This window comes from Lissotriton vulgaris, chromosome 4_1, assembly GCF_964263255.1.
Source record: "Lissotriton vulgaris chromosome 4_1, aLisVul1.2, whole genome shotgun sequence".
Taxonomy (NCBI): Eukaryota; Metazoa; Chordata; class Amphibia; order Caudata; family Salamandridae; genus Lissotriton; species Lissotriton vulgaris.
Window position 1 is genome coordinate 1111523090 of NC_141691.1, and position 24901 is coordinate 1111547990.

The 24901-nt window shown below is 41.5% G+C and overlaps 1 protein-coding gene across 1 annotated transcript in view; it reads left to right on the forward strand.

The window, feature by feature from the left end:
* Nucleotides 1-24901, forward strand: part of CTNNAL1 (catenin alpha like 1) — a 974420-nt gene that overhangs the window by 351300 nt on the left and 598219 nt on the right. The window contains exon 3 of the mRNA XM_086965342.1: nt 18227-18414. Coding sequence (XP_086821468.1) covers nt 18227-18414 — 188 coding nt within the window. The remainder of the gene's footprint in view (nt 1-18226; nt 18415-24901) is intronic.

Here is a 24901-nt window from a genome sequence, read left to right on the forward strand (position 1 = left end):
GTCAAACTTGACAATTGCTTTTTTGACCTTTCGAATTGTTAGAAAAAATACTGGTGGGTAGGCAATTGTTTTTGTTGTTTTCATTTAAATAGGGTCCAGCTTACCCACTTGTCCTTATGGGCCTAACTCCTTAGGTTTCCACGTTGAGGACAGCATACCCCTTTTTTCTGGTCACTTTCCCCATTGTTAGAGTCCTGTATATGCCCAGTAGTCTACCTCTGAGTGGCGCTATTGATGATCGCAGATCACTTGTAGCGTAGCCGGTGCAGGAGTAGGACGGGTCCTGAGACCCAGTAGCAGCCGCAACACTCCTCACCCTTGGAACGCCTTTCAGTGTAATCAGCCCTCTTTAGTCCCTTGCATCAAAGCGGGGTCCCCAGGCAAATCTCAAAGTCTCGGTATCTTCTGCCACCACAGCTCCTCAGTATCTTCAGGTTGCAATCAGATGGCGTCCCAAGAGCACTCCATCCCAGCTCAGTGGCCTCCGTAACACTAAGGCTTCTCCTCAAGTGCCTTAAATCAGGGCTAGATCATGATGGTATTTAGATGTGTGCCGGTCAGGCCGTCTCATGAGCCCCCGTAGATCACTGTAGCACAGTTGTGCACATTAGCTGTATCGCCCCTCAGCTATCCCCTGGATTATCTAAGTGGGCTCTCGCCCTCCACGGGCTGCCTGAATGCTACTTAATAGGTCGAAGGCCTCCTTTCAGCACCTGCAGCTGTCTCCCAGTCCTCCTCAAGTGCAAGGCCCGCTAAAGTGACACCGGAGAGGGCGCCTCACCTCTCGGCGCTTTAACTTGGCTTATGAGCCTCAGCCCCAGTCAAACTCGCTATGTGTCACGCGTCTACCTGTCCGTCCCACAAGATTTTCTGCCTCTGCATCCCCGGCCCGCAGCGCGCCTTCGCTGCCGTCAGGGCCCGCCTCTGCAATCCCTGGCCGCCATCTTGCATCAGCAGGGCAGAACTGTCAGGTCTGGGGGCCCGCGCCACTCTAGCCTGATATCGGGGCCTCAGCTTCGGTTGTTCACCACCCTGGAGCTGCATTCTGCACCCTTGCTGCCCAGTTCTTATCTGCTGTTCATCTAGCTCAGTTAGCCAGCCTCTCTCGATGTCAGGGGCTGCCCCGTCAGACAGCGGTCGTCATCTTGTATCTCTGTATGCTTCTCCAAGTTGGGAGATAAAACAACGATTTCAACATTGTGAAGGTACCAAAAGTTGCCACCTGCAGTCCGGTATGACCTTCAGACGTTCTGCCACCCGGATAGAGGTACGGGCCCCAGTTTATAACCAGGATTACTGTTGTTGTGGGAAAGCCACGGACGGAGCTCCGGAGTCTGCTTCCTCTTACATCGGTGCCTAGCCATGCCCCCCAACAGTAACATATATCATTTAGCATTTTTTTATTTAGCATATCAAAATAAGTAAAGTATGATAGCGCACTCAGATAGTGATCACATGGTGCAACAAACGTGAGGGCGTGGCATGTGTATACTCTTAAACAACTGACTCAAGACAATACAGAAAGAGACAAAGTAATCAGTTCTAAATTTATCAAGTCTCAAAGTCAATGATGTGTCAATCTCTTATTACGTGTAAGGTCATCATCAAGACTAATAACTATTTAGAGTACTCATAACAGTTTGGCCTAGATGAGCCTGATGATACCTCAAACCAATTCTGGAAGTGCCAGATCATTAATTGAATATTTAAACAATTGTTCTCATTGGCATCATAATATCTCAGAATCATTACAGTTTCAAAAGTAACAATAGCTGTAAACAATAATTGTGTTCACAAACCTAATTCCAATCTTAGCATCAGTCAATAGCTGTAAGCAACTTTAGAACAAGTAATAATAAGGCCATCACTCAAAGTATTCAGTTTCATAATCCTTTTTTACATATGTCTGTAGATCAGGGACTTAATTTATTTTTACTTATGGAAAAATATACTAAGGCTAAGGGAGGGAGGTTGTTTTTAACTTTTGTGGATTTGACCTCCGCCTTTGACTATGTTAATCACAGCAAACTTTTATCAATTTTAACTCATCTGGGTGTTGAGGACAACATTATATGTTTTTTAAGAGAGCTATATAACGGAGCTAGGGCCTCGATTAGATATGGCATTAACGGAGAGCGTAGTAGAGCATTTAACATTGCAAGAGGGGTGAGACAAGGTTGTGCCCTTGCCCCGTTTTTATTCTCAATTTATATTAATGGTCTGGAGAATACATTACTGAGGGACTGTAAAGATATGCCAACAGCATCGCAACGCCATATCCCGGCGCTTATCTATGCAGATGATGCTGTTTTGATGGCAAGGACTCCAGTGGCGATTCAAGTAATGATTATGTCATTCTCTTACTTCATGACTAAATTAGATTTAAAGGTGAATTGTACTAAAACCTTCTCAATGAATTGTGGAGTTAATGTTAAACAGAGAAAAATTATTATGTTTATTGATCAAAAACCACTGGATCATGTTTCTAGTTTTCCTTATTTAGGAATTCTGTTTGACTGTACTGGACGATGGAAATGTGCAATTAAATGTAGAAACATGCTATTCGCCAAGTCCAAAATGGCCCTGAAAATGTTTAGCAAAAAAATGGGAAAGAGACCTGTCAAAGAGCTTATACGCATATACAAAGCTAGCTGTGTTGCTGTGGCAACCTATGGTGCGGGAATTTGGTGTTTTTCTAATGTCTCCAGTCTGCAGTTGACCGAGAACAGCTTCCTGCAATATATCCTCACTGTTCGGGAGGGCACGTCGACCCATAATTGCCACATGGAACTTGGTATGACCTATTTAGAAGACCTTATTCGGGTGCAACCAGTCCTTTTGTGGCATAGGGTTTGGACTACTGAAGAGTGCCATCTGAATCGCCTTATTTTGGAGGACGTTCTAAAACTGGAGGGTGTTCACAGAGTAAAATGGCTGAGCTACAAAATAAAACTTTTTGCTACAGCTTGAATTGTCCCGAATTTTACGATGATCCTATGTCAATGGTAAGAACCTCTAGGAAAGAGCTTAAGAGGTTATGTATTACTTTTCTGTCGAATTTAAGAGACCGAATTGAAATGTCCAAAAAAACTGTGATTGCTCATCAATTGATTTTAATCTCGCAGGATATACAACCTTATTTAACCCTGCGGATGACCGCACACAAAAGGTTTCTACTGACAAGATTTAGATTTGGGATTGTTTTTAGACTATTAAGTTTTCCGGCTACTAACGATTGGTCTACCTGTTTATGTAAATGCCCGTGTGACAATACCTCCACTCAATCAGACATTCATATTTTATTTTTTTGTAAATGTCATACTGTACCAAGGAGAAGGTGGATCATGCCCATTTTAAAATATTTGGATTTAAGACAATGCAGACCTGCCTTCCTAGCTATTCAGAAACTTGAAGATATATTTTCAGTGGCATCTGTTTCTGTATTTCTTAGAAATGTTTTTCATTCAAGACAATCTATAATTGTTTAACCACAACACTTTTGAGATATGAGTCCCTGTATTTTTTATCTATTTATTGTATTGATTGACATATGTAAATAGACTATGAATTATGTTTTCTTTTTTTATGTACTTTTATGGTTGTCAAAGATTTTTAACTGAATAAAGTCTTTCTGAACTGAACATATGTCTGCAATAATCATAACTACACAAAAGAGATTAAATGCATTGTGTACCATGTGAAAGTGGAACCACCAACCAAAAGTAGTTACAATTTCCAAACAATTTCAACAAAGGAAAAGAAAAATTGTGTTTCATTGTCAACAAACAACCATGTATAGCAATTGAGTAATTATGAAACTGTTTGTTTTGAATGATGGCCATATCATAATTAGTGTCTTTTCCCAGATCCATGCTATAGAGTAAGAACAGAAAGTGTGCACCCTTCCTTTAACAAATTTTTCAAAACTAGTGTGCCAGTCACTTTAGCTGCTGGCTGTAAAGTTTAGGGTTGATCAGTCAAGTGGGGGCCAAGAAAAAGGGATGATCCAAAAACGTATTTCCCTATACAATTTCCCATAGGGATTTCAGACATGGCTACAGCCTGAACTGCTGAACGGAATTAAACCAAATTTGGTCCAGAAAGAGAACTTTTCATAATTTGGTGTAAATCTATTTAGTATTTTTTGGAGTTATTAAAGTAAAAAGATTTATGTATATCTAGAGAAGCAGATCTGCGGATCCACGCGCCAACAGCAATGCCATGATTGGCTGGCCGCAACCTGTGAGGAAAGTGGCGGCTGCCATTTGTGCATCAGGACATGGTTCCCAGGGGAGAAAATAAAATGTAAGTGATATAAGGGTTCAGGGTAAAGGTTCCCTGATCCCTTGGCACTAATGGAGGGGTCTGTGAGGGACCCCTCATGGGCCAGAAATTGTTCAAAAATTGGGTTATTTTTAGTGCATGACGATCCTCCCAGATTGTCATGGATTTGAGTGGATCCACGGATCCAGATGCCAATAAAAAAACACATACACCCACTCACAGACCCATGCACCCACTCACACACCCATACAGCCACTCACAAACCCACTCACACACCGACTCAGACCCACACACCGACTCCAACACTCACACAACCATTCACACACACTCACTCTCATAAAGTAACTCACACACCCACAAAATCACCCACTCAGCCTCTCATACACCACACCCACACGCCACTCCCACACCCACTTACACACCCACACAACCACTCAAATACCCGTATAGCCACTCACACACCCAAAATGTCACTCATAAAGCTACTCACACACCCACAAATGGGCAGTGATACACTTATAAAAATTGCAATGGCATATGTCTGTATTAAATGTGTTGTTTTAGTATTGAATGTGTGCAATATAACTGGCAGACCCCTTATTTGTCTGAAGGTTCGGGACGGATCTTCAGATCCATAAAATGAATTTAAAAAAAGAAATACTTGCTGTATTGCATTTATAGAAAGATTACATAAGTTACCTTACCTTCATTTTAAAATGTCTACTTTTAAAATATATAATAAGAATGAATAACTGAATATAATGGATTTAAAAACTTGTGAAAATGTATATTAGTAAGTTGAAGTAATGGGTCAAATCATAATGCCATTTATATATACATTTTTTTAAACAGTGAAATTCACAAAAAAACAAAGGTTACTTGGACTCACAGTTATGAAATAGCATTTAAAAAATGTAGAGATTTACTGAAAAAAAACAAAGGTTACAGAGACGTTATAGTTAGGTTCAGATTTTACACATTCAAAAGCATAGAAATTCACCAGTTACAGTTATCTCAAGTTACTATAAGACATGCCCTAAGGTAACTAAAATCCCTGTCCTCGCCATGCACTGCTTATTTCCCCACATATTACATCAGTCATGACATCTCCTATGATATCATTGATAATATCACTGCAACATTTGCAATGAAATGACTGATGAGAAAACTTTGCATGGTGGGTGCACGAATTATAGTGACCTTAGGGTATGAGTTATAGTTACTTGAGATAACTACAACTGCTGAATTTGTGTGGTTTTGTGTTAGTAAAATTTTAACCTAACCATAACGTTCCTGTAACCTTTGTATAACCATAACGTTCCTGTAACCTTTTTATTTTTTCAGTGTGTGTATGTATATATATATATATATATATATATATATATATATATATATAACATCCAAACAGTTGCCTGCTATGAAGGAGCCCAACCAGGTGCGTGTTATCTTGCCATCATCACTGGAGTTTGATTGCAGCACTACAAGGACCGAGAGGCCACAGGGTGGCCACGCCCACATGGGCGGATGAACATTAAGCCGTCGAAGTGCTGCCTTCGTCATTTCCAAAACTCACTCAAGCCCTGAACCCATGACTAAGTGTCAGGAGACACGAAACGCGTCGGGAAGGACTGTATCTGTGTGAAGCACCGTGCTGGTTGAAATGTGCTTTTCTTCAAATAAATGATGGCAAGATAACACGCACCTGGTTGGGCTCCTTCATAGCAGGCAACTGTTTGGATGATATATATATATATATATATATATACATATATATATATATATACATATAGGACTGTAAATATGAGTTAACATCTTATTAATGTGGCAAAAACTCGTTGAACACATAAGGGGATTTAACCCAGAATCATTAATGAATACTTAGGGATTTATCCCGGTATTAAGAGAAAGTGGTCAGTATGTAAATGACAGTGTACATTCTTTGTAAATACCTGTAAATATTGTGGTACCATAATATGCGAGTCCATCAACTGTGTTTACCCAATGGTTGAAAAATTTAAATGAACCAATCACTAATGAGCACTGTGCACTTTAAATACGCTAAAAAAATATGGTTACGCTGTCATGTGATCAAGGCTTTGTGCCGAAACGTTATGGCGACAGCTGAATAAACGAAAAACAACCAGCATCCAATTTGTGGTCCGTGTCTGTTTCCAGCGCGATCAATATTAAGGGTGATTGTAGCAGGAGAACGGAGGTTTGTGCATATGTGCAGCCGTTACGATATCACACGGCTCAACACGGACCCCTTCCGAGAGTCGGCTTGAGAGGGAAAAGCCGATAGGTCGACGCGAAGTGGTATCCGGTCTGTGGTTTACCTCGGACTTTGTTTGCGGCTTCCGAAGAGGAGATTAGCGTCGGACCCCCGTTGAGTACGGAGAGTGGAGACGTAAGTCCAGTCCCCCGGAAATCGGCACAGGGAGAAAGTGCACGAGTCCAGGAGCAAGGACAGAGGACTACGCGACAGAACAATCAAGGTACTGGCGGGAGGAAGGAACGGATGCGCGGGGTTACCTGGGGTTGAAATCCAAACACCCACAGTGTAACGTGACGCCCGCATAGATTACTATCAGCGCAATAGAATGTCTGCCGACAGCGTAAGAGAGCGGGAAGCAAGGGCGAGCACAATGTTCTCGGACAGTCAATCTGCAATATCGACTACCGGAACACAAGAAGAAGCTGCCAGTAGCTCCAAAAACGTATCCCTCGTTGATAAAATAAAAATACTAGAAAAGAAATCCCGCCAGGAACAGAGCAAATGGTGGGAGTCATAATCCCTACAAAGATACATTGAAGTTAGAAGGATACCGCGTGGTTTACGCATACTAACAGCTCCCAGTTACGAGAATCCGAACCCGGACCTAATGAAGGAGTGGGCCGAAATAAACCTTGAAGCATCGAGACAGCAGGTCCTAGTCCTGATAAAGTATGCTGATATCGACAGAGCACGTCTATTAGAGGAGATATCCAGCATTTATGATGAATTGGAGGGAATGGGTCCGGAAGATGAAAAGGAGAAACTACTGAAAGAAATGAAAACCAGGTTGAAAAAAGAGGAGGAGAAAATAATAGACCGCAAAACCTACAAGTTCCAAAGAGATCGTAAGGACTACGAATTAGGACAAATTTTCACATTTTCGAAACGATATGACTCCTTACGCAGTGCGTTATCAGGCAAAAATCAGGCAAACAAACAAACCAAGGCACCTCAAGCAAAAACACGAAAAGACCAAACTGACTCAACAATGTCAGATTTCAGCTCCGAGGGTGGGAGCGGATCGGAGTCAGAACAAAGAGAGGCGAACGGGGAAACACAAAAGAAAAGACCTTCCCCTGGTGAAGAAATTGTTTTTTTATGCCAAAACAGACTGCAATCACTAAGACCTGGGACGCGAAAAAACTACAACGAAGGAGGAAGAACTACATCGCGAGGAAGAGGAGGAGGGCAAGGCAGCGGAGGAAACTCAAATCAAACTACGTGGAGAGGCCGGGGGAAATGGAACAAGAAACAGTAACCCCACAAAACAATACAATAATTAATTTAACCAAAATGGAATTAACACAAAAGGAGGAAAAAATCTTACAGCTTGGACTATCGTTTGCCCCTAGATCAAACCTCGATTATGCCAAAACGCGAACAGATGTATATAAAGCGGTGAGAAAACTGAAACTCAAAAAATACCATAAACAAAAGAAAACGGAAGGAGAAAGCGCCCAGGATGAGGAACAAGGCACCCTCACTCAGGAGATGGAGGAATTATGGAACAAGGAGGGCGAAGAAGCACAACCGCCCATGCCAAATATATTTGGCGGAACAAGAAATAAGCAAAGAGAGGGGAAAACGGGGTTGACAAAGCTGAAACCTCCATCCACATTCTGCCCCATACTACCACGAGACGGAATAGATATCTTTCATGAAAATGTGACTAATGACCTGAAGGAATTGCAGAAGCGCATAAGCAAGGGGCGCTATAAAAACAATGAACAAACCAAAGACTATGAAAACTTGGTAACAAAACTGAGCAAGGATAAAAATATAGTAGTTCGACCCAGTGATAAGGGGGGCAACGTAGTCCTTCTCACTAAGGAAATGTATGAAAAAGAAGCACTTACGCAACTCAACAATCGAGACCACTATGAGAGAGTGAACAGGGCAACAATCAAAGGATGGCAGATTGAATATCATGGCTGGTTGATAAAATGGAAAAGGAGGAAACTTATATCTGAAGCAGAATACCAGTACCTGAAGGTGGACCACCCTGTGATGCCATGCATTTACTTCATTCCAAAAGTGCACAAAGACCGAAAAGAACCCCCGGGGAGACCCATCATCAATGCAATGGGGGGGTTACTTGAAAGTACATCGGTATACATAGATCAGTTTCTACAAACCTTTGTGAAAAGCTTGGAATCATATATCCGGGACTCAAGTGATTTCCTTGGCAAAATGTGCAACATTGACTGGCAACCGGGAGACTGGCTGTTAGCACTAGACGTAAGTGCCTTATATACAAGCATAAAACATCTGGATTGTATAAATGCGGTTAAGTACTATCTATCTAGAAGACCTGATGATTGTAAGGAACACACTGAAATGTTGATAAGTATGTTGACTTATTGCTTGGAACACAATGTTTTCATATTCAACAACTTACTATACCGTCAATGCCAGGGGGTGGCAATGGGGGCCAGTTTCTCACCAAGCGTAGCATGTTTACACATGGGGGCTTGGGAGGAGCTGGTCCTCAAAACCAACTTTGAAAAGGAAATGACAGAAAACGTTGTAACATGGTATCGTTTTATAGACGATCTGTTTGTAGTGTGGAGAGGGTCACAAGTGGATGCGGAAAAATTCATTGAAAACTTGAATGTGAATGAGTTAAACATTAATTTCACCTACACAATGAGCCAGATAAAAATCCCCTTTTTGGACATAGAAATTTATACCCATGAAAACAGGCTAGCAAGCAGACTATTCCGCAAAACAACAGCAGGGAACACTATCCTACACGCCAGCAGCACTCACCCGGCCCATCTAATACGGAGCATTCCGTACGGTGAGATGCTAAGGGTTCGCAGGCTGTGTAGTGAACCTGACAAACTGCTAAAAGCACAAGACGAATGTGCCAAGCGGTTCATGGAGCGAGGGTATAGCAAAGGGGTCATACAACAGGCAGTCAGAAAATCCATGGTCAAGGACCGTAAGGATCTACTAGGTATCACAGATGCCTCGGCTGAGGCATCGGATAATGAACTCATAGCAAACCCAGACCGCGACAAACAGGCAGAACCATTCCGCATAATAGTGGGATACTGTAATCAACATCAAGAGGTACGAAAAATCATTAACAAAAACTGGCCAATAGTCAGCAGTGATCCTTTAATAGGTCAGGATCTCCCTAAGAAAGCCTCCATAACCTTCAGCAAAGCACCCAACATGAGACAAAGATTGGTGGTAACCTGCCCAGAAATCATTGACAGTAGCTCATGGTACCAGAACAATCAAGGCTTTTTCAGGTGTAAAACCTGCAAAGCATGTGTCCATGGTGTGAACAAGAAAACGTACAAGGACGGATTCAGTGACCAAGAGCATCGCATTACAAAGGTCCTGACATGTAAAACGGATTACGCCGTTTACGTCCTTGAGTGCCCCTGCAAACTGCAATATGTAGGAAGCACGAAGCTTCCCGTTCACAAAAGAATATTGCAGCATTTAAGGGCGATAACCACGCAGGATAACACCTATCCCGTGGCGAGGCATTTTAAAAGTCAACACCAAAGCAACAACAAGGAGCTAAAATATTGGGTTGTGGATGCTGTAACTGCAAGTAGGAGGGGAGGAAACAGGGAAAACAAATTGCGTAAAATGGAAACCAACTACATACTCAAGCTTAATAGCAAACAGCCTATAGGTCTGAATGTGACGGAGGATCTGTACACATGTCTGCACAACTAAGAACTAAGGATAGTAAAAATGCCCAAATGTGATGAAAATTGTCAATACTAGAAACTATGTAAATAGGATGTACATATATGAAATAAGGGGAAGGAATCGCTGATGAAACGTAATTTTAAAGAAAAGTGTGTTGTACATATATGTATACTTCAAAACAATTATGTATACTTGTACATATATAAATGTATATATGTGAATACAATATCGACTGTAAATAGTTAATTTTATACAGAACTAGTTGGGCATGTATCCTTTCCACGGACGTGAAGAATCACAAATGACAAACGAGTTAAAAGTAGAAGGGCCATATTACAGATACTTAGTACGGATGTGAGCAACCTGAAGTAAATAAGTACCACGAATTAAGTAACTGGGAAAATCATTGTAGAAATGAAAAGAATAAGTAGAATTGTAGTAGGATGTCAAATAGAGGGAGAAAAGTTTGGTTCTGCAAACAGCACTAACAAAGAATGAATAGCAATTAACTAAATATGAATTAAGTATAAATGTTTAGCCCTTTTTCACACTGTTTTTAAACACTTTTTTGCACAGGAGCACTTTATATGGGTATGGGAAATAACACAAATAACGCAAGGAAAGAGGAAGTATCAAATGAAATGTTAAAATTATTTTTGTACAGAGTAATGTCGATAAACTGACAAAATGTAACGATGGCCAATATGGGGATTTATCCCAGGACTGTAAATATGAGTTAACATCTTATTAATGTGGCAAAAACTCGTTGAACACATAAGGGGATTTAACCCAGAATCATTAATGAATACTTAGGGATTTATCCCGGTATTAAGAGAAAGTGGTCAGTATGTAAATGACAGTGTACATTCTTTGTAAATACCTGTAAATATTGTGGTACCATAATATGCGAGTCCATCAACTGTGTTTACCCAATGGTTGAAAAATTTAAATGAACCAATCACTAATGAGCACTGTGCACTTTAAATACGCTAAAAAAATATGGTTACGCTGTCATGTGATCAAGGCTTTGTGCCGAAACGTTATGGCGACAGCTGAATAAACGAAAAACAACCAGCATCCAATTTGTGGTCCGTGTCTGTTTCCAGCGCGATCAATATTAAGGGTGATTGTAGCAGGAGAACGGAGGTTTGTGCATATATATATATATATATATATATATATATATATATATATATATATATATATATATATATATTATGTTGACGTCCAAAAATCAGCTAGATAGACAAAGCGAGACCCACAAGTTGGTGCAAATTATTTATTCTTTAGCCAAACACCAATCTGCCATGACGCGTTTCGGCTTAACGAAGCCTTGATCACATGACACCGTCAATGGGGCTGGCGTGCCGTTTTTAAAGTGCAAAGTGCGGTTACACAATAGACATAGTAGAGTTACTAACACAATTGACACATAATGTGTAAAAAGACTTTCAATAGAGGCAAAGTGAAATCGATCACTACATTTATATAAATATATAAATAACAACCTCTAACTACTAATGCACAAGTTCAGGTAAAAATACAGTGTCAATTTAGAATAATAATAAAACATATAAATACATAAAATGTTTTAAAATATAAATATTCCCATTCATTGCCAGAGATCAACCTAAAACCTCATACTACTTATGTTAGATGTACTGTGTACCTAACCGTATGCTAATAACAGCAACAGGGACACTAAGTACTTATATTGTATGACAATGCCTGGAAATATTTCTTTTATAGGTATTGGAGGTAACTGTAGATAAAGCCCAAGTGGGCTAGAAGATGTTATATGTGCAAAGTTAATCATTGTGCAAATTACAATAAAGTGCATATTATAGTAACGGTTCAAAAAATCGTGCTGCCAGTGAAGTTAAAATAGTAAACAGTTGACAATTTATCATGTTTGTACAATTCATGTAGAGGACAAGGGTGATAGTTTATTGATTGTTTTGGGATACATAGCTACAGGTTCATAGTATCAGTAAAATACAAAGGTAATACTGCCTATTACAGGTAAATGTGACAGTCTTCACTAGTGTTCAGCCCATAAGGCATTTTAGTATCGAGCATAATTATATGTCTAGTTTCTAACTTCCGCAAAAGGGATTCTCTATCTCCACCCCTTCTCTGTGGAGGTACGGTGTCAATCACAAAGTACAGTAACCCGGAGGCATTTTTCTCATGTACTTGCTCGAAGTGCCTAGCTACGGGATAGGATGGATCTACATTTGTGATGGCCCTTAAGTGTTGCAGGATCCGTTTGTACACCTGTGGTCTGGTGCTCCCTACATATCTCAGACCACAGGGACATTCTAAAACATAGACAGCATATTCCGATCTGCAATTCAGTTTTTCTCTAATCTTGATAGGATTAGGGGACAGCAGAGTCAGATACTCTGATCTACTTACACCATTTTTGCAGGCTTTACAGCTGGAACATCTCAAGAAGCCCTTACTTCCATCAAGCCACGAGCCCGTGACTACTTCAGGGCTACTCGAGACCAAACTATCCTGCATGGATCTTGCTTTCCTATAAGTAATGCTCAGTGATTTGGTAAACATATTGCCTACAACTGGCTCACTGGTAATCAAAGACCAGTTATTTTTTACAATTTTATATATAGCCTGTTGTTGGCTGCTAAAGCCAATAATCAGGCGTGCTTCACTAGCCACTGTTTTTTTAGTGACACTTACACTGTCATTTTGCGGAGCCAACAATTGCAATCTACCAAATTTGTTAGCTCTACTGATAGCATTGTTAATGGATTCATTTGAGTAGCCTCTGTTCAGAAATCTAGTTTTACATTCTTTCTGCACCGCTAGGCATTCTGTGTTATTGCTACAGATTCTCCTGATGCGTAACATCTCCCCATAAATGATGCTCCTTATCAGGTGCACCGGATGGTGACTGGCAGCATGCAACACTGTGTTGCCTGCCGTAGGTTTCCGATAGAGCCTTGTCTCCAACTGACCATTTTCAATATAGATTTCTACATCTAAGAAGACAATGGAATTAGAACTGATGCTGCTGGTAAATTTTAAATTTAGATTGTTTATGTTCAATTGATCAATACATTCAGCAGCTTCATTCGCAGAACCATCAAAAATAAAAAAGAGGTCATCAATATACCTCAACCAGGTTTTTACCTTGGTATTCATGTTTTTTTGAAGTTGGGTATGAGGACCTGCTCCTCCCAGTAGCCCATGTGAAGACAGGCATAACTGGGGGAGAAGCAGGCCCCCATAGCCCATCACCTGGTCTGTAAAAACAACTGATTAGAGAATAAAAACACATTGTTCTCTAAACACATGGTGATCATAGCGACAGTCATTTTTGAATGTTCATGTAAGCAGATGGGTCTCTTGTTCAAGAAATACTGGACTGCCTCAGTTCTGTCCCTGTGGAAAATGCTAGTATATAGGGACGTAACGTCCAGTGACACCAGTAAGTAACCTGGTTCCCATTTAAAATTCGACAGTTTCTTAAGCAGGTCACCTGTGTCCAAGATGAACGAGGGCAACGATTTGACATGTTCCTGCAAGAAATAGTCAATATACCTGCTTACATTTTCCAAAATGCTGTTCCGGGCAGAAATGATCGGTCGGCCTGGAGGTTGTTGGCAATTTTTGTGGATTTTGGGGATAAAGTATATGACAGGAATCGTTGGACAGTCAGTTTTTAAATACTTGTATTCTTCCATTGTCAATAAACCTTTGCTCCTCCATGCCAACAGTTTGGAATTGATTTCATTACTGGCCAGTTGTACTTCCTTGGTGTTGATTCTTTTATAACACTCACGATCGTTTAACTGACTCAGTGCCACCTCCATATACATTTTGCGTGGCCATAAGACCATGTTTCCTCCCTTGTCAGATTGACGGATGACCAAGTTTTTTTTAGTTCGTAGTTTCTTAATCAGTTTGTGGTATTCCATATCACGGTAATTACGTCTTTTAGTTGCATTTGAAATCTTGATTTGCAAGTTCTTTAATTCTGAGGATACTCTCTCATGGAACATATCCAAATTGTCCTTTAACATCAGGGGACAGAATTTGGATTTGGATCTGAAAGGAGTTTTTTCTATCACTGAAATTGGCCCCCGGCCGGGGACCGGTTGGGTAGAACCTTCTTCATTTTGGAGTTCCAGGAGTTCTTGAGTGAGTGCTAGTCCCAGGATTGGTGGACTGTTTGGTGCTGTGGTCAGTTGAGTTGAAGGACCTACTTCATTGGTCTTGTGTGAACTGTGGTACTTTTTCAGTTTCAGTTTGTGAACATATTTGAATAAGTCGATTTTTGTGCTGGCATAGTCAAAGTCTCCACGGGGGCTGTAAGTTAAGCCCAGCGATAGAATAGCTGTTTCACCTGGAGTGAGCACTACGTCCGACAAATTCACCACTATTTTTGCATCTATTGATTTTGTACTTGTTTTTGTTGCCATTTCGCCCGTTGTTTCTTTTGCCTCCCTCCCGCATTTCCTCCTCTTGTTGCACTTTCTCCTTTCGGTGCGTTTCCTGTTGAGGATTTATATATATGGCTTTTACTACCAGTATATGTAGCCACCTAAAGTTAATTGATTAATACGATGCACACAAGTTCACATTGTTATCGGAATGTGTAAGTATGGTGCATAAGTGCATGAAACGTTAAATTGCATTGCACCATATGTAGGAAGTTATTTTGGCTCAAGCAAGCTCCGTCCTGAGGAAAACCCAATATTTTTTTGAAGTAGCTATGTAATAAAATTATGTTGATCACAATTTCTTCCTAATTCTAATGACCTAGAAATCAAAGATAAGGGCCTAGTAGTGAGGACAAAGGCCACGGCATCTGGCATTTTTGTGAATCGAAGTCACTGATTCTTGTCTTTATGGAAGTAATTGTTGATACTTATAAAGTCCGCTATGTGTTCTACTAAATAAACCTCATTTTACTTCGCACTTTACAGCAACTCTGTAATTGTTAGATGCACAAATCCCTTTTGTTAGACCTGTCAGCCTTAGGGTGGTCTTTCCCTATTTTTTTCGCCTTTGCCTCATTTTTCCTACCTTCTTTTTGTTGGCCTTAGGTCTCTGGGCACCTTCCCATTGGTAGGTAATGCTAAGGTGCAGGTGCTCTCTTCCCCAACATGGCTGCCACTGACCCCTGCTACTGCAGCGTGGTCTTTTCAGACTCACTCTAGTAGCCAGGAGCTGGCTGGAACCCTTAAACATTGTTGCAATACCAGCCTGCCTGCCTGCCCGCCCATAGCTAGAGTGAGGAAGCTCCTGGAACCTTCCAGAATAGGGGAGTGGTCACCAACTGCCACTATAAAAGAAAAGGGAGGGAAACTTTCTAGTCAGTTGGGGCATCACTTACCTAGGGGACCCTTCGCAGGAGACTTTGGCGGTAGGGCCTAGTCAGGAACCTATACTACTGGGGGTGATAGGGTTTAGGCGCTGCCCACCAAGATGAGTAAGGAACACTGAGCTAGCCCACTGATCTGGCCCGGTGGGAGGGGAACCCAGGGACCACCTGAAGTGACCTGCTGAGGAAAGCCTTCAACTCAACCCCCCCCCCCCCCTCCTCAAGAAACCAAGAGACTGTAACCTATCAAGGGCGCAGGAACCACCAAGCGCTAAGAACAATCCTGTACTAACCAGGACTGCCGGGGATCAACCAGGTAACCAGCTCCTGTCAGCTGCCCTGTGCTGTCCTGCCTGTGCCCCTGCTCTGTGCTGACTGTGCCCCTGCTCTGTCCTGACTGAACTGCCTTTCCAAGATTGCTTAACTTATGCCTCAGCGCTCTCCTGCTGAGTCCCCTGAGAAGCGCTAAGGTTCTTGAGGAGATTGCTGCCCTGAAGCCCTATGCCTGCAAAGCGCTATTGTTGAGACTGCCCCAGCGCGGTAATCTGCCAGAGACTGCGGTGCTGCTGAACTGTTCCTGAGCGCTGTGCCCCTCAAGCGCTGTGCTGTCCATCGCGCAGCATCCCCTGACTCACCGCTGCAGTCCGGGCTCCCCAGTGGGTGCTTTGGAGAGCCGCCCCTTTTCCCCCCCGAGTGCCGTGGCTGGAGCGCTTGCAGCCGATCACCTGGCCCGGCATCCCGTCATTGCAGGATCGCTGCCTTGGAGTGCGCCTGAGGGCGAGGTTTGCCGCTTCCACGGGCGCGTGCCTGGAGGAGTCCCCCCCGCGGGGTGCATAGTTGCGGCGGCCCTCGGTACCAAGAGAGGGCTGCCGGAGTCAGTGCGGGCCGCGCTAGGCCTGAAGGAATCCTCTCACCTCACGTGACGGGGCGTCGATACCAACTCCGCCCCGCCGCGCTCCTATTGGGTCCTGTTGTCGCGCCCCGCAGGCCGCGCAGCCTTTGGGATCTGCGGGAGCGCCCTTGCTTCCTATTTGTCCCCGAGTGCTGCCAGGCTGAGGAAAGCCCGGGATCGGGCGAGACACCGGCGCGGGGGCTCGGAGCGAGTCACGAGCCCCTGCCGACTGCACGGGCCGAGTGAGCCCCCGGAGAGCAGGAGCCCTCCCTTGCCTTCTGATTCCGCCGTAAGGGGCCGGAAGAGGCCCGAAGCCCGCAGGTAACGTCCCGGGGAGGGCGGACAACACGAGCAGAGCGGGGCCTCCCAGGAGTGAAAGGGAGGCCCCGAAACCGCCCCTCCCCTCGGGAGGACTTGAGACTTGGCCCCGTTGGCCCCATACCACGATAAGAATTGGCCCAGACTCTGGAAGGTCCCTAGACCCGAGGCCAGTCGAGTTAACCCCTGCCTGGGGTAAAGTTAAAGGCTCATCTTAACCCTATACATGTTTAGTGCTGGCTAGTGCCAGGGTTCACTTCTGCTAATGAGATGGTTTACCTTTAACGCAATGGTTTACTCCTGAATGGTTAAATGTTGCCCTACATAGGGAGCTGATTATTTCTGGCCTGATGAAATGGTTATTCCTGATTGATTTTACCTAATGCAACGGTTTACTTCTACTAAATGGAAGGTTGTTCACCCCTGATGCAATGTTCAGAATTACTTGGTGAAATGTTTCCTCTTGCTTAATAAGAGGTGGCCTGGTTTGTAGGGATCTGATTATTCCTACTTCATGAAATGTTATTTAAATGTCTTTATAAAGAATTCCTTGCAGGTGCTGACTAGGAGCAAGGCTGTTGCCAGGCCTACAGTTATTTAATATTTAATATTTATGTATTTAAGTATTTATGGCCGAATAATGAAACACCTGTGCTTTTAAGGGAAGGTAATAAGTTATTACTACTGTGATTTTTGATTGCCCTGATCTTGATCTTAGATAAAACGTATTTATTTGAATCAAACCTACTGGTGTGGTCTCAGTCTCTGCGTGCACTTATTGTCTCAGTGGATGCGTGTGCTGTGCAGTCACTTAACACCTAAGCTTCGGGTGCCTACCGGCTCGGTCCATGCTACCCCCGGGGATCTGGTGAACCCAGTTCCTACACCTTTGATGTGCAAGTTATTGAAACATTAGTTCTCTGCCTGCTGTTTTCAATGAGATAGTAAGCACATCCAAGCGGCTTAGCTGCAATCCAAACTATTTGCAGTCTCCTTGGGGTACTCTGATCCCTCCTAGCAGGTTATTATGTTTTAACATGGCTAATGTTAATATCGCATGTACAGAAACACAGTAACATCAACGTGACCGGACCATGAATTAATGTAGCCTGCCTCCATTTTACATAAATACTTCTGTATATGCACACATGCTTGGACAATCCTTTGTCATTTTCACTTTGCTACTACCACAGTCCTGGTCACTGTATGTAATTTAATACTCTGTCTCTTGAATATTTAATAGATTTGAGCTTAAAGGATTTAAAATTAGTATTGAAATTAATATCAGAATTTCATTACAACATATAACAGCCAAAGATAATACAAACCATTTTCTTTTGTTTGATGTATTGCTTTTAATTCGATTTAGTCATAATTAAATGTGGCATAATCCAAAAACTCCACCCACATTTCATTTTTTCTTTTTCAGGTGAAACAATTGCACAGCTCACAGACGTGGCCAGCGTGGATCAACCGGAATCTGATGGGCGTGTGTCCATTTACACTGACAAAAATGCAGTGGTAAAAGCTGCCAGGTTGCTGCTGTCCTCGGTGACGAAGGTGCTGGTGCTGGCAGACAGAATAGTTATTAAACAAATTATAACCTCTAGAAATAAGGTATTTAACCTTTTCTTCTGCAAATGGTATTCAGAGCTGCAATCTGAAACCACTACTTGCATTTTTATTAGTTTATATATTTTTGTACTCCAACTCTCGTGTTTGTGTGCTGTCTGTTTTTTTTTTGCTCTGAAAAGAGTTCATAACTGCTTTCCCTTTGTCAACATAGATTTATACTTTAGAAATTACACGTCTCAACTAGAGGACCCCAGAGCTGGTTTTAAAAGGTAGAGCATCTGTAGATATTGCCTTGCATCTTTTTTAGGTCTCCCCTAGGCAGCGCATGTACTGTCTCTGCAAAACATGCTGTATCTACAGTATGTAACCCTAAGGAGTTAGGTCCATCGGGGCATGGGGTAGGCTGGACCCTTTTTGAAACAAATAACACAAAATGTGTCTACACCACCCTTACTTCTACACGACACTACTTATAAAGGTCAAACAACCACTTTTATAGTTTGACCAGGTATTTTTATTTTCTACTATTCATTTTTCTTTTTTCTTTCAAGACTTTTTATCAACACATTGATGTCAAAAAAGGAACAACTGTACATTCATATATTTACACTACTGTACATTACAATTTATAGACATAAATAGAACAGTAAATATATACACTAAAGTAAATGTACAACATCATGCATCCCAAAAAAATTCTTAAACAAAGACAACACATAATAAATTCATATATATTTGATTTCAGTAAATGAAAGACAAAGTCAAAAGACGAGGAGTATAGCCAGTAAATGAAACTAATCAATACTCTTTGAACTAGCTACTGCCAGTTTAGGCTACAAATAACCATTTACTCATCTGGTTTGCCGACGCGTTTCGAAGCCAGGAAACCAGTTCCCGGATTCTCATCAGGGCCTTTTTCTTTTGTCACGTTCTTATGGGGCAAGTGGCTGTGTGGAATGCTTTCCTTATTTTCATAATCTTCCGTTCTTAAGTTCGAATTGATGTGCACTGGCTCCTTAATGTGTGCTCCACGCACAACTCTTTCTTTTAATTCTTCTCTTTTAGTGCTGTAAGAGTGTTCTTTTTCGTTTGAACAAGAGCCAAAGGCCGGTTCTCCCGACATGTTGTATCACAAAACTGTCTCGTTATGTGTAATGCTTCGGTATGCAGACAAAATATCGATATACAATACTATCGAAGTTTAAATATAGAAGGTAAGTAATATCGATGGATATAATATCGATATTAGTAATATTGAAGTTTTAAATATCGATGTTAGTAATATCTGTTAATAATTTCGATGTTACTAATATCGATTTTTAAATTATTTTTGTGTATATTATTATGTATTTATTATGTTTTTAATTTATTTTTATGTAATTTTGTATTTTAGTACTGTACCGGGTTGTGGGTTTATAGGGGAATAGGGTGGGAAGTAATTTAATTATGTTAAATTTATTATTAATTAGTAGGAATTATACATTATTTTTAATTAATTGGTCATTATTTTTAATTAATTGGTAATTAATTTTAATTAATTGAATAATTGATAATTATGTTCTGTAGCGGGTTGTGGGTTTATAGGTGAATAGGGTGGGCAGTAATTTAATTGTTAAATTAATTATTAATTAGTAGGAATTATAAATGAATTTTAATTAATTGATAATTATTTTTAATTCATTTGTATTTTATTTTAATTAATTGATTAATTGATTATGTTCTGTAGCGAGTTGTGGGTTTATAGGTGAATAGGGTGAGAAGTAATTTAAATGTAATTAAGTAAAAATGTTTTTTAATAATTGTTTTGTTAATTATATAATTAATTATTGAATTGGTAATTAAATATTATTAAATGTTTTTTTTTTTGTTAAATATATTTTGCTAGTCATGTTTTTAATAATTATGTATTGGTATTTGTAAATGGTTTATAAATATTTAATAGTTAAGTTTTTATTATTTAAAAAAATTAATTTATTTATAAGTATGTTATTTTTACCCCTACGCTATCCAATAATTTCCCTACTGTTGCACTCTCTGGAGTTGGAATAGTAATTGTTACCCCTACGCTATCCAACACTTTCCCTACTGTTGCACTCTCTGGAGTTGGAATAGTAATTTTTACCCCTACGCTATCCAACACTTTCCCTACTGTTGCACTCTCTGGAGTGGGAATAGTAATTGTTACCGCTACGCTATCCAACACTTTCCCTACTGTTGCACTCTCTGGAGTGGGAATAGTAATTGTTACCCCTACGCTATTCAACACTTTCCCTACTGTTGCACTCTCTGGAGTGGGAATAGTAATTGTTACTCCTATGCTATCCAACACTTTCCCTACTGTTGCACTCTTTGGAGTGGGAATAGTAATTGTTACCCCTACGCTATCCAACACTTTCCCTACTGTTGCACTCTATGGAGTTGGAATAGTAATTTTTACCCCTACGCTATCCAACACTTTCTCTACTGTTGCACTCTCTGGAGTGGGAATAGTAATTGTTATCCCTACGCTATCCAACACTTTCCCTACTGTTGCACTCTCTGAAGTGGAAATAGTAATTTTTACCCCTACGCTATCCAACACTTTCTCTACTGTTGCACTCTTTCGAGCTGGAATAGTAATTTTTACCCCTACGCTATCCAACACTTTCCCTACTGTTGCACTCTCTGGAGTGGGAATAGTAATTGTTACCCGTACGCTATCCAAAATGTATTTAATTTTTTTAATATGTTTTACATTTTTATTAATTGTTATTTATATTATTATTTGATGTATATAAATTTATTTGTAATTTATAATATTTTCATTCATTTATAAGTTATTAAAGTAATTTATTAGAGGTATTATTAATGAAGTATATACTATGTATTATATTTTTATTATTATCAGTTTTTATAACATTATTTAATAATTTTAAATATTATAATATATTTTTAACTGTTTATTACATTTATAAGTATTATTTTGTTAATATGCCATTTTTCTCATAAAAAACGATATTTTTAAAAAAACGATATTTTTGACATCGATATTTTTTTTTCTGATATTTTTGTACTTACCTTGTTAGAGATATGATCTCGATATTAATGTAATCGATATTTTTGTTGCGATATTTTTGTAGGTAGATATTTTTGTAGTCGAAATTTTGTCATAGATTTGATCCGGTCTTGTGTGTTCCAAGACGAGCGCGACCCCTTTTGCACGAGTATCTCTGCAAAAACCAAAAGAAGCGTGTCTGTCTCGTTGTGTCCTATGCTTCGGTCGCGTATGTTCTAAGACGAGCGCAAGCCCTTTTGCAACAGTGCCTCCGCCGTATAGATCCCGATCAAATCAAGATCATGGTCAATTGTAGGCTAAACTGGCAGTAGCTAGTTCAAAGAGTATTGATTAGTTTCATTTACTGGCTATACTCCTCGTCTTTTGACTTTGTCTTTCATTTACTGAAATCAAATATATATGAATTTATTATGTGTTGTCTTTGTTTAAGAATTTTTTGGGGATGCATGATGTTGTAAATTTACTTTAGTGTATATATGTACTGTTCATTTTATGTCTATAAATTGTAATGTACAGTAGGGTAAATATATGAATATACAGTTGTTCCTTTTTTGACATCAATGTGTTGATAAAAAGTCTTGAAAGAAAAAAGAAAAATGAATGGTAGAAAATAAAAATACCTGGTCGTGTCGTGTAGAAGTAAGGGTGGTGTAGGCACATTTTGTGTTGTATCTACAGTATGGGCTTGAAGCACCGTCTATCTTTTTAATTGTCTCCTTTGACTGCCCTTCATAAATGCCTGCTTTTCTTTGGTTAATATGCTTAATAGTACCTCCTTTTATACTTTTGTAACCTCTCATGAAGACTTGCCCTGTTACATGGGCTCTTACTATCATGTTTTAATTACACTTGTGAGCACTCTTTTTTTTTTGTTTGCCTGCCTCTGCTCATGTCTTAGCTGGCTTAAGGAAAGGTCCGCCGTGCATGTTTCTGTTAGTCTGGGCGCATTACTTTTTTCATTTGCCTCTGGCTCATGTTTTAATCTTCTTGTGTTTATTGCCTTTATGAACACGCTCATCCAACAGCTGGTTCTTCTCCTGTCCCCAATCACCCTCCTCCTGCTGTTCACTGTTGATTCAACTCACCCTCCTTTTCCAACCTCTCATCTCCCCACCCCTCCTCTATCCTTACCCATTTCCCTTGCCGCTTTCTCTTCAACGCCACTCGCTTGTGACAGCAGCCAATCCCTGTGAGACTTGTAACATTTTGAGAAATGTAAGGCTTTTCAACCAATAAAAGTAGACAATTTGACATTTTAACTATGCTTTTAATCCACTTTGTTCAGCCGGTCTCACAAATCTCTCGTGTCTCACAGCGGATTTGGTGGGCTCGGGACTTGTAGGGGCATAACGAAGCAGCCCTGCCCTTCATGATGTTTGGGGCTGCCTTGTCTTGTTAAGACACCACTTTCAATAAGAAGACATCCACATGCCACCCCAACATTTTCTTCGATTTGTAGATAGTTGTCAGGTTTCCCATACTCCCCACATGAAGGCTACCCAGACTAATCTACCCTGATGAATAAGGTCTGTATCCCAATCCTTTCCGACATAAGGGGATGAATGCCTATCTTGGGTAACAGCTAAGAAATGCGTCCCTCTGCACAAATAATTCACTGTTACTAGGCAAATAATTTCTTTACCATCTACTGCCAGAGGAAATTGTATTAGTTTGTGGGCTTTTGAGAACAAAATGCATCTGCCGCGAAACCCCAGCAGGCAGGGTGCAAACAGAGCAGGTGCCTAAAATGGCTTCCACCCGCTGCCGGCAACAGAAAAAGCGCTTTCACTTAACACGCACTTTCTCTTTAAATTAACAGAAATTCAGAGTGGCAGAGCTGAGCGCAGAGCACAAAGAACGTGAGCTTGGTTTGCTTTCTATGGGTCACTTTTCTTGCAGCAGTACTCTGTGTCATGGGTTGGTACCTGCAGTCAGCTCGGGTGGACTGGGGGGCTCAGGGGCTTGGCAAACACTTGTTTTTTTACTGCCTGTCCTGGGCTTGGCAACGGCTGCCAAGAAGCAAGAATGGGGTGAAACATATCCACAACTGGGCTTGCTTGGGAGGCGCCCTACAGAACCTGAACAAGCTGCCTCCTGGGGCTGTGCCTGCTGTTGCTGCTCTGCACCCAGCACATAGGGACTGGAGCTGGGCTGCTGCTGCCTTCTACAGCTACCAGTAAGTGCAAGACACCATAACTTCCACATACCTCCCAGCCCAAGTGTGCCTCCCCCACCTCTTCGTGCATACAGTGCAGATCTGCCTGTGCTGTGCGGTCTCGCACATCCACCACTAGAACAAGCATTTACAATGCAATGGTCTCAGCATTGTTAAAGTTAGAGCTATTGGCATTGCTCATGACATTATTTTTATTTATGTTTTTGTTTGTAAAACATATAAATAATTGGCATTGTCATTTACAATGCCAATAGCTTAATCTGTCAAATGCGAGACCTATTGCATTTGCACCCACACACAGAGCCACACACAAAGCCACCCACACACACATACAGAGCCACCCACACAGAGCCACCACAGAGTCATTCACATAGAGCCACCTACACACACACAGAGCCACCCACCCACACACACACACACAGAGCCACCCTCACACAGACAGAGCCACCCTCACACAGACAGAGCCACCCTCACACAGACAGTCACACACACACAGAGACACACACACAGAGCCACACACACATAGCCACACACACACACACAGAGCCACACACACACAGAGCCACAACACACACACAGCCACAACACACACACAGCCACAACACACACACAGCCGCACACACACACAGAGCCACACACACACAGCCACACACAGAGCCACACACAGAGCCACACACACAGAGCCACACACACACACAGAACCACACACACACACAGCCACACACACAGACACACAGAGCCACACACACAGACACACAAAGCCATATACACACACAGAGCCAGACACACAGAGCCACATACACACACACAGAGCCCCCCCCCACACACACAGAGCCACACACACACAGACACAGAGCCACACACACACAGACACATACACACAGAGCCCAACACACACAAAGAGCCACACACACACACTAAGCCAAACACACACACACAGAGCCACACTCACAAACACACACAGAGCCACACACACAGACACAGACATCCCTCAGTCTAGGTCAGCCACACGCCCATCTCTGCCCAGTTACGCCCCAGGGAACAGAGGCAAGAAAAAACTATGACAAGCAGGGAACGATCAGAAACCGGGAACAGCAGCAGGGAACAGCAGCAGGGAACAGAGACAAGACAAAAAAAACGAACAGCAGCAGGGAACAGAGGCAAGAAAAAACAAGGGCAGCTCCCCCCAGATACAGAAACGTATTCCCAGGTGCTTTGTGAGTTTGCAACCGCCTGCCCCACCCACAGGGCAAATTGACCTAAAAAAAACAAGTAGTCTCACCTCAAGGAGGATGGAA